We start from the raw sequence: 10,818 nt of genomic DNA, 5'->3' as shown, positions 1-10,818 counted from the left end.
TATATATATAATATGTATATGTACAGTGTATTATTATTCAGTCATTATTGTTGTTGTTCCAGCAGCTTGCCCCAGCTGTTTGTTGTCAGGCTATTCATTGGAAGCTTCTTGAATGTTACAGTAACATTTACTTTCTAATCAGCCTGCCATTCGGCTCTTTGTTAGGAAATCAAACCGTTTAGATTTGTCTGCAGTGCCTTACAAAAGTATTCACATCCCTAAAAGTGTTTCCTTTTTTCATGTTTCTTCTTCTTATTATTATTTTGTCACATCACAACTAAATACTTAAGTGTATTTTATTGGAATTTTAAGTGATGGGCCAACACAAAGTAATGGACAATTGTCAAGTGGAAAGAAACAGATTTTCTTTCTTTGTAAAATAATATTCCTAGCATCGGGCAGCTTGTGGAGCGCTGGTTAAAATAATAATAAAAAAAAGAGCATGGCCCATCACCCTGAGCACAACATGTTTATAGTAAAACAGTGCTGGCAGCATCATGTTGTGGGGATTCTTGTATTCAGTAGAGTATGCCTGAATACTCTACTGAATATGCCTGGATCTGCCTGGTTCAGATCCAGGCATATTCAAGTGTTCGAATGATCTAGTCAAATCCAGGCCAACATCTAATTGAGAATCTCTGCAAGACCAAAAAATGATGTACGTTGATGCTCTCCATCCCGTCTCTCCAGGCTTTATTTTATTTTGCACAGAACATGTGCCAGGCAGGTAGAAACGTACCACGAAAGACATTTAGATTTTTATTTGTAGGTGTTTATTAACGGGCAAAAATCACCATCATGTCAGCTTTTCAATATGATCTCGACTGTCTAGAAACATTACTAGCTTGTGCAAGAATGCTTGGCAATAGATTCAGTTTTCTGATTCTTATTTGTAGGACTACACATGCCCACGCTGTGAGTCTGGTTTCATTGAGGAACTACCTGAAGAAGCAAGGCAAGGATTTGTATTTATCTTAGGAACCATGTCAGTTCGATCTCTAAATGTCTGAGTCTTAGTTTCTGTGTTTTCTAGCAGTTCTGAAAATGGGTGTGCGTCCACGTCCTCTGCCAGCGATCAGAATCGCTCCAGCTTTGAGGTCAGTACGACAGTCAACCCAGTACCAGGAGAACACGTCGTTGCACACTGACCTGACTCTTTTAATTGTGTGATAACAGAACATGGATCAACATCATTTATTCACATTTCCATCGGGGTACGGCCCATTCGCCCTTGGGATTTTCGACGAAAACTTTGACATTCGATCGAGATTATCCACAGAGGACAACCGGGAGGCGGAGAACAGGCGAGAAAGGGAAATGGCTTCACGGCAGCGATACAGTGCGCGGCAGCCGCGGGGGCGACACGTGCCACGCCGGCAGGGTTCGCGGCACGAAGGAGTGCCCACTTTGGAGGGGTGAGACATTTTAAATTTAAATTTTAAAATTTTCAACACGAGTATTCATCTTTAATGTTCATCTTTTTGCTTTCATTCTAGTAGTAAACCAGATCACAACTCCCAAGCGACTTTTATTCAAAAGCACACCTGGGTTGCATCCAAAATCTGATTTTTAGTAAACTTGACATAACGTAGCAAACCTTTCCAGAGGAAGAATAATGCAACTCTTGTTCTTGTTTCTGAGAGCAGACTCTTTTTATGTCTTGGATCTACAGCATTTTGCAGATCCCTTTCCCCCTAGAAATGACAGCGTAACTTGTTTCACTAAAATATTGCACCTGTAGTTTATTGTTGAGCGGACAAAGAAAATGACAAAATTTGGGGGTTGGAGTGTGGGTTTAACTTAGAACAACAACATTCTTTCGACTTGATGATTTCGGTTAATCTGGCCTGCTATGGTTATTTCAGAAAATAAAAAAGTCCCATTTGTGTTTGAAAACAGCGGTCTAGATTAAAACTGTCTGTTCTTGTACAAACATTTTTTTTATTGCACACAGTAAATTGTAGTAGTAACGTTTTTTCTTGTCACTACTACAAACTTCAGTGTATTTAATTGGGACTATATATGATAGACCTACACACAGTCAGGGAAATAAGAGACAGGTTACATTGTTTTATACAAATAAAGGCAGTAGGTTACATTGTTTTATACAAATAAAGGCAGTGAGTTGCATTCATTTTTAAGTAGTAGTATTTGGGTAATAGGGGCTAAATATAGATGTTTGCCATACTTTCCTGATTTTGATTTGTGAAATATTTTGAATAGCCTTCCACTTCACAATTTTGCACTACTTTCCGCTGGTCTATCACTTAAAATACATTGAAATGTATGGTCGTAATTTAACAGTCTCCGCAAAACTTCAGAGGTATGAATATTTAGCAAAACACTGCATAGAATAAGCAGATACTTTCTGCTAGTTTTTAGATAGACCATAGCTTTAAGAAACACACAGACTGGTGTACATTTTTTTCATTCTTTGTATGCTGTGAATTGCCAGTAAATGGTTCAAAAGGAAGTAACTCTGGACACTCACACTGCCATTAGATGTTATCAAGAGTGTGATGATAAATAAATGAATGCTATCCGTCTTCTCTTTGAGCAGAATCATCCAGCAGCTCGTTAATGGAATCATAGCACCTGCAGCCATGCCAAACACCGGGATGGGACCATGGTAGGGTTCAAGAAGTCATTTGTGTGATTGATAATAAGCACGCGTTATTGTACAGTTTTTACAGGACTGTATTGTTGTTTTGCAGGGGTATGCTACATTCCAATCCAATGGACTATGCCTGGGGGGCTAATGGACTGGATGCTATCATTACACAGGTCTAATATTATCTACTCATTCTTCTGACTGCAGATAAAAATAGTTTAGATTTCAAATATTCAGTGGACAATTTTACAGTGCAGATTATTTAGCTAACTACTAAAAGCACCCACAAGGAAGCAGTTTATTTGTTTATAGCATCTGTTAAAAATTCCATCCGTGCATTTGTCACGTACTAAAGCAAAACATGTTTTCATGCTAATTTTTCCTCCGAAACGATCTGTAACTGTGAAAATGTTTCTGTTTTTTTTTTTTTGCTTTGCAGTTATTAAACCAGTTTGAAAACACCGGTCCTCCGCCAGCTGACAAAGAAAGAATAAAAAGTTTACCCACCATTTCCATTACACAAGAACACGTTGGTAAGTTCTTTTTATGCCATGGTGTTGCTGTTTGAACTCAAGAGAAGCTTTAATTTAGTGACGTGCAGCAAAGCTCAACACACTGTTACCCTGAATGCACAGAATCGGTCTGACTGCTGTTTTTCTTTGCAGCTTTTCTCTGTGACTCTGCGTTGCAAACATACACAGACAGATGGTATGTGGCTTTGTGTTTGTCCAGGTGCTGGGTTAGAGTGTCCTGTCTGCAAAGAAGACTACAGTGTTGACGAGAGTGTTAGGCAACTACCGTGCAATCATTTGTTTCACAATGATTGTATAGTTCCATGGCTGGAGCAGGTATGGATATTTAATAGCGCTGCCTTTAACTTAATTTCAAATCTTACTGTGGTTGATTATTACTAGTTACAACAATCAGAGTATCTGTGTCCATTTAGGCTGAAGTTATTTATTAAAGAGCCCATGCAGTAACACGTTAATACATGGCTTGTATGTATTTAGAAAATATTTGTGATGCGTCTGGTTTTGATCGAATTCCAAACGAAACTCAAAACCTCCCGCTGTGGATGAATTGGAGCAATTCTGCAATGAAAAATCGTCCACAGTGGAAAGTTAAAGAATCGTTCCATGTTATCACAAAGGCTTGATTCTAGTTGATGCCGCATAGGCTGGCAAAAAGATTTTCTTTTTTAGATTAAGTAGGTAAATACTTTTTTCACATTAGGGCAAATTGGTTCAGATCTTTTTTAGCTCTTTTAATAAATAAGTCATGAGTTAAGCATTTACTCTGGTAATCTTGGTTTCTTATTTATTTGATGGCTTGAAACATTAAATCAAAAAGACCAAAAACAGAAGGAGGCAAAAGCCTTTTCACAGCACTGTAAATGGATACGTTATGTTGATTAACACTTTCGGTCCTTTTCTCTTTCAGCATGACACGTGTCCCGTGTGCAGGAAGAGTCTTAGCGGTCAGAACACGGCCACAGACCCACCGGTGTTATCAGGAATCAACTTCTCTCCACCTTCCTCCTCGTCCTCTTCCTCTCCAAGCTCACCTAGCAACGAAAATGCAGGGAGCAACTCATAGGCTTCCCCCAGCCCCCACCCGTCTCCCTCCCAATGTCCTCCTTCACATCTAACGGCACTGCACCCCGCTGAGACCCTCCAGCTCCTCTCTGCAGCTGAGACCACAACAGTTTTATGTCTCAATTCTCGGGGACAAGAACTTTGACTTTCAGTCTTCATTCCACCCCTCTGTGCCGAACAGACGCTGGGTCCAACCCCTGCTGCTATTGTTACTAAGTGTATGAGGAGTGAAAGAGGAATGTGAAATAAATTAGTGGTGGGATTGTGACCTGATCAGAAGCAGTATAGAACCAGAGTGGACTGGGTTTTTTTTTGTTTTGTTTTGTTTTGTTTTGTGGTTTTTTTGGGGTGGGAAATGTCCTCGTCATATGGCGGGTACACATTTTAAAACTAAAGAAAGAAAAAACTATCAACAAAATGCTCTTTTTAAAACAAAATATTGCCAGTGGTAGTGGACTGACTCTTTTAGATTGGAAATCCTCTGGAAAAAAAAAACAAAAAACATGTCAAACACTTGCATCTAATTGATCAAGCAACCCAAGCCTCTTTGGGGAAAATGAGGTCATGTGTCTGATTTTAATTTATTTGCTTCTTTATTTTGCACAGGATTCTGTCTGAGGGTGAGAATGTGAATCTGGATAAATTTACTGTACAGAAAAGACGGAAAAAAAAAAAGTCCCATAAAATTAATTATGCAGGATGTTTTTTTCCCCCCCATTTTCTTTTATTACGGTCCATTTGAGAAGAGCTCACTCATGTGTTTGCTATATCTTGACGGTAGGGATGGTTGCAGCTTAGCAGTGGACACAACTTTTATTTTTGTAGTGGGGAAAAAAAACTTTACAAACTTGTGCATTCACTGAAACACAACGTACGCAATGTTAGTTATTAAGAAGAAGAAAAAGCAAATGGCATGGGATTATTTTACCTCTATGGAACTGGCCAAATGAATTTCACAAAATAAGTGTTATTTTATTTGCTGAATTTTTGTACAGTCACAATAAAGTCCTAAAAACAACCAATTCCAGACTCCCCATTTTTGATGCACGATTAAATAATGTTACTGACATCAGAGAAGATTAAATTGTACTAATTTTGATGTTCAAACAGTGTTGCCTCATTTAGAGAGATGTTTTAAAAAACTTCAAATTCATTTATATATATATATATATATATATATATATACTCAGTCTTTTTTTCTCCATTTGGCTTACTCATCCAGAATTACATTAACACGGCATTCCTAAGGTGTTCATTTCTTGTCCTGTATGTTTGTATTTTCATAACCACAAACATCAATATATTTAGTAGGAATCGCATATAATAGACTAACATAAAGCCATGCATTAATGCAGACCTCTACAGGAGATATTTCCTGCCTACAGACACCACTATCTAATGTAATTCTTTCAATAGTTTTGAATTAATGACTTCGAACAACATTTAATTTCCCTTTGGGATCAAAGTATTTAGTTTTTATTTTTTTAATTGAATTTAAGTGACTAAAGTGGAATGAAAATGACACACAAGTTCAAAGCAAATTAGTAAAAAGCACTCCACCAAGGATGGTTGGAGAACATTAGTGAACTGCTTGATGGAGACCATCTATTTGAAAATACATAATAGGCGCTCAGACTAAGGCTGAGAACTTAGGGTTGGATTAACATCCAGGCGGAGGATGAGTCACCAGATCAACCTGTGAGGAGTTTTGCGTTTTAAATTACCAGGTATAAGTAATTGCATTTTATTGCTGAAGCTTTCAAAGTGCAGCTAGACGAGGCGTTGGCACATTGTTCAGTGGCAAAAAGCTGTTTGGTTGGATTTGGTGACTTGTTTACACGGCCATGACAGAGAGAAGTATTGGGAAGTATTGAGTAGTTAAAGGGAAGTTCAGTGAGTTGTACAACTGCGATTTAAAAACTTTAATGTAGAAGTCTATTCCCTTCTTCTTCTTTGTTTTCGGGACATTTGTGTCACACCAACAAGGTCATCACTTCATCTTCCTTATTTAGGAGAACATACTTCACTATGATCAATGAATGAACCGTATTAGAATGTGTCTCCACCTGTGTACCAAAGCAACATGTTTCTAGGCCAGCARCTCCACCTGTTTGCTTTATTCTGTCATCGGTCTTTGGCTATCTCTTTCAGTCATTTGTTGTTAACTATGAGAGTTAGTGTAACTTTAGGTAACTAGGCAATACAAYAAATCCCAGTGCAGCAACATGCTAYTGACTAATTAGGCAAAGAGAAGCAGGAGGTGGGCAAAAACAAATAAACAAACAAACAAAAAAATGAACGGAGATGAAGCTCATAACTTCCCAGCACAGATTAAAAAAATAAATTAAATTAAAAAACTKAAATATGAAGYAGAGAATGCWCTTTTGCAAATCTGCTTACTGGCTTTGGCAGTATTTTTTCTTCACGAGTGTTATGTGCCGGTGTTTGTCACCACAACAGKTTTTCTAAAGTCTCTAGAACCAAATCTGGGTCCAAAATTAGAGTGGATCAAAACTAGATCAGAGAAAACAGGCTAAAYGCTTTATCTCCACTCTGYGAGACCACTCGATTATCATGGCCTAGATGTGTAAGAACGGTGCACTGTGGTTCCTCATGGCTTTGGCTTTTGGCACACGTGCTTTCAAGATGTGGGAGAGGAGATCCTGCTCAYGCTACTGTAAAACCATCTTGATACGTTTTTATAGTGAGGTAAGGAAAGGTTCACTCAACTACTGCTTTTCTAATTTATAACTCACCTGTCACAAGGTAAATCTGTTTTCAGGTAGATCATTTGTAATTGACAACGAGGAGATTCAACATTCGTATGTTTGGAAACTGCTCTGCTGAACTGAAAATGGAAATAAATGCATACAATATTCATTAAATAACTAGAATATTTGAGTTTGTCACAATAAACTCACCAGATGTAATTTATTGGGATTTTATGTGATTGGCCAGCTTTAAGTAGTTGATAACTGTGAAGTGAAAGGTGGCAGCATCAGAGCCAGTGACTAACAAAAAGCTGATAAAGAGAGTTGGGTCTGTTGTGAGGACTGCTGCTCTGCAACCTCTGCAGATCGATGAAGGACTCTTCATAAAATGAAGAACAWGACAGGGAACCCTGAACATCCTCTTCACAATGCTGTGATGCAACAACAGAGTGTCTTCAGTAAAAGGATGCTTACAGATCTGCAGCATTACAGACTCCAACGAATYAGCCCCAACCTCARCCATCACAATCTAAAACGACTCTTTGTAGTTTGACTTGCAGAATCATTTAACTCCCCTTTGGGATTAATAAATCATCATGTTTAGGAACATTCATGCCGTGTTATTGTTCTGTCATATAAAGCATTTTGCATGTAGGTGTTGCTCTGACCCAACATGTCATATGACAAACAGCGGTTTGGGTCTGTTGCGGTTGCTTTCTGCATCAGATTCCTTCTCATCACTCTTCCATAAGGTCAGATTCTGCAGTGTGTAAATAGTAGTTTTTGTCTTGATGATGCTGTCTGTTTGCCGATGTTCTCCAACAAACCTCYGAGACGTTGGCAGAACCGCTGGAGTCAAACAGATGAAATCAGATGGACTCTTATTTACGTGTCAGGTGGCTTTTTGCTTCGCTAGATTTTATTTTGAGGGGGAAAGAGTAAAGTGAGGATGACATGAATGCATACAATACTTTGCAGAATTTCTTTTGGGAAAAAAAAGGAATGTTTCTCCTTCCAATACTTCATGAAATTTTATTTAAAAATATTGGAGTTTGTTGCTGTAACAGGACAAAATGGGGGAAAGACTTTGCAAGGCTATGTAGTTGATAGGGACAAATCTTGTAAGCACCATTTTCAGTAGAGTGTGCCTTAATGCACATTCGGGTGCTCAGCAATTGCCACTGCGACATGTCCCAACTAAAAAAAAGAAAAACCTAATGTGGCTGACAAAAGCCCAGCATTAAGTTCAATGGCTTGATCCGTATCCTGAGTCAACGTCAGTAATGAACTGCAGGAATAATTTACAAATACAGATGCAAGTTTTGCTTTAATTGATCGGATTTCTGGTCAGGATAAACCCTAAATGATTTGACCTTCTCCTTACGCTTCCGCTTGTGACCATCTGCTTTGGGTCAGAATAGATTTTGTGTAGCCGATAGAGGGCGCTAAACACGTGCCTGGGGTACCATTGACCAAAGGAAATAGTCATTGTCAAAAAGGACTGTAAAAAAAAAAAACAACAAAAAAAACGAGTTAATGCGAACGTTTATTAACACGTGGTGATTCAGCGGGTTTTTTGTTAGCTGGTTATACGTTGGAATGTATTCAGGTGATTCTTTCAGGTTTGATCGCGCTCAACCTGAAAGTCGTGACAGGCGTGAGCTGAAAACCTCCTTTAAGTTCGGTGATCTGTGCATGATTTACCCATAGTTCTAATTAGTTTAGATTTCGGTAAACGCCTCGTTTAGAATGGTGCTTTGTGACAGGTGACTGAGGGGAGAAGTGCAATAGTTAAAAAAAAAAGTCACGTCCACCCCTCCCTCTCTTTGTCCCTTCTTTCGCCCACTGTCCCTTTTCTTCTGCATCCCCCCCCCCCCCCCCACCCCACCCGTCGCTGGCTGGCCTTTCTCAAAGATAATTGGAGGCAAAACTCGATATGCTCAATGTCATGGACAGGAATGAGGTCTCACCGGCGTCCGCTGCCACCATGAAAAAGAAGGCGGTGGGCGGCAGCGGGTGCAGCCACATCAGCGCACCCCAGGCAGCCCCATCCAAATGCTCCAGAAGCCCCAGTGGGCAGAATTTCTTGAACCCCGGCGCAGCCAACGGTAGCCAGCCCGGATTGACCAGCGACGTCGTGATGGATGAGACGGAGGACGGAGAAGAGGAGTCCAGGTTTCAGCATCCGCGGCTGCGCCGAGCCGGGGGGAGCGGCAGCAGCGGAGGTGGAGGAGGAGGAGGAGGAGGCGGCGGCAGTATCAGGATGAAGAACTTTACGCCAGGAGGGGGAGCCGCGTCCTCGGCTTCCAGGAGAAACTCCAACAAGGAGCTCTGCCTTACGCACACAGAGGACGTTCCCTTCGCCTCACGGCCCACTGCTGCCTCCAGAGCGACCGAGACACCCTGTCCGGGCGATGCTGCCCAACGCGGCGAGACCTGCGGAGCGTCTGGGGCGGAGGCGTCGGAATCTGCGGTCGGGGTAGAGGTTTCCAACGCGACAGCGGGTGATGGTCGCAGCGGCGTCGCTCCAGCATCCAGCATGAAATGCAACAAAAACGGAGAATGCAGAAGGGACTCGGGTACCGGGAGCCTGCGCTCAATAATCCCCAAGCAGGAGAAGCAGACAGCGGGATCGGGGAGAGCCGAGGACGGAGGCGCTGCCAAGCGGGGAGCCTGTAACTCGACCACCGCCAGTATGGACGGCTCGATCACGCCGGGCGGGTCTCTAACCGGAGGGCAAGGAGGGGAGAGCGCCAACCCGGGCGCCACCCCCGTGTCCAGCGGTGTGCCTGAGAAAAAGGACTCCAAGGTGTCCTTCTCCAACGCGCCGAGCCGGAAAGCCTCCTCCTCGCTGCACAGCTCGACCCAGACTCAGACCCAGCAGCCGAGGAACTCTGTAACTTTCCAGAAACAGGAGGATGGACCGCCGATTGTGCCCGCCGAGGATGCGGAACCTCGGGGCAGCCAAGCCAGCTTCATGCAGCGGCAGTTCAGTAGCATGCTGCAGCCTGGAGTTAACAAATTCTCCCTGCGCATGTATGGCAGTCAGAAAGCAGTCGAGAAGGAGCAGGAGAGGGTAAAATCAGCTGGAAACTGGATTATCCACCCTTATAGCGATTTCAGGTAAGAGACGGGGCTGCCATTGGTTGAAGTGATTAGAGGCCCGCAAAGGTCCTCATCTCCAACTTACTTTACACCTGAGTGTAGTGGAAGCGCAGGAAACACAAGCATTGTTACCGTCCAGCGCTACCTGCGGCTGATGTGTCATTTCAAACGTATCTGCATACAATTTACCAAAGAGATGCCGTCGACACCCCATCCCCATCCCCATCCCCCCTACCCCGTTCCCCCCATCCCCACCCCACCAAACAACCTGTTGTCAGGCACTTTAACGAAGAGTGTCCTCTCAAGGTTGTAAACAAATCCTGTTGCAGTCGGAACAATAGCTCGTCTGGGGTGCTCTCGCAAGCCAGGCCTGCTATTACATCTCGACTTTTCACAACAGCACGACGCTCACATTCATCAAAGAAGGCAGCGCTCCGACGAGATTTATTGCTCATCACGCAAAAAAAAAAAAAAAAAAAAAAAAAATGTCTTTATTACAACAAGAAGGCTAATGATCGCGGTAACATCGGCTCTGCGACAGGAGCCGTGCTGACAGGATGTAGGCTAGATGGGAGTGCATGCATGTGTGTACGCGATGCACCCCGTAACGGAATGTCACCTTGAGCCAAGTGTGCGAAAAAAAAAAAAAAAAAAAAAAAACCCAAGCGTGCTCGCTGGAGACAGATCCGCCCGAATGACTCCGGGATCCTGCCATTTATCGATGGATGCGCCCTGTTTGACATGCGGATAAGCCCGTCTAGAGAAACAGCGGCTATTTCGTTATTCAAATATTATT

At 42.1% G+C, this 10,818-nt stretch overlaps 2 protein-coding genes across 3 annotated transcripts in view; both read left to right on the top strand.

The window, feature by feature from the left end:
- Window positions 1-528: 528 nt before the first annotated feature.
- rnf126 (ring finger protein 126) lies at window positions 529-5,228 on the top strand. Its single transcript, XM_008433880.1, has 9 exons — window positions 529-579; window positions 897-955; window positions 1,034-1,097; window positions 1,177-1,415; window positions 2,561-2,629; window positions 2,715-2,784; window positions 3,051-3,144; window positions 3,344-3,459; window positions 4,052-5,228. Exons 1-9 carry the CDS (start codon window positions 529-531, stop codon window positions 4,205-4,207), a joined length of 918 nt encoding a protein of 305 aa, XP_008432102.1. The 3' UTR covers window positions 4,208-5,228.
- A 3,578-nt stretch (window positions 5,229-8,806) lies between these two features.
- Window positions 8,807-10,818, top strand: part of LOC103479442 (potassium/sodium hyperpolarization-activated cyclic nucleotide-gated channel 2) — a 38,328-nt gene continuing 36,316 nt past the window's right edge. For both annotated transcript variants that reach the window (XM_008433859.2, XM_008433858.2), the window contains exon 1: window positions 8,807-10,040. In XM_008433859.2, the coding sequence (XP_008432081.1) occupies window positions 8,854-10,040 (1,187 nt within the window). In that variant the 5' untranslated portion in view covers window positions 8,807-8,853. The remainder of the gene's footprint in view (window positions 10,041-10,818) is intronic.

This window comes from Poecilia reticulata, linkage group LG17 (assembly GCF_000633615.1).
Source record: "Poecilia reticulata strain Guanapo linkage group LG17, Guppy_female_1.0+MT, whole genome shotgun sequence".
NCBI classification, from domain to species: Eukaryota; Metazoa; Chordata; class Actinopteri; order Cyprinodontiformes; family Poeciliidae; genus Poecilia; species Poecilia reticulata.
This window is presented reverse-complemented; position numbering and strand designations above follow the sequence as displayed.

What these genes read in the sequence shown, in the direction of transcription:
- rnf126 (XM_008433880.1), top strand. Translation starts at nt 529, where the DNA reads ATGCCTGAATACTCTACTGAATATGCCTGGATCTGCCTGGTTCAGATC. An exon ending in GAACTACCTGAAGAAGCAAG is followed by an intron (nt 956 to 1,033) that starts GCAAGGATTTGT and finishes TGTGTTTTCTAG; the next exon opens with CAGTTCTGAAAATGGGTGTG. An exon ending in GGAGTGCCCACTTTGGAGGG is followed by an intron (nt 1,416 to 2,560) that starts GTGAGACATTTT and finishes CTCTTTGAGCAG; the next exon opens with AATCATCCAGCAGCTCGTTA.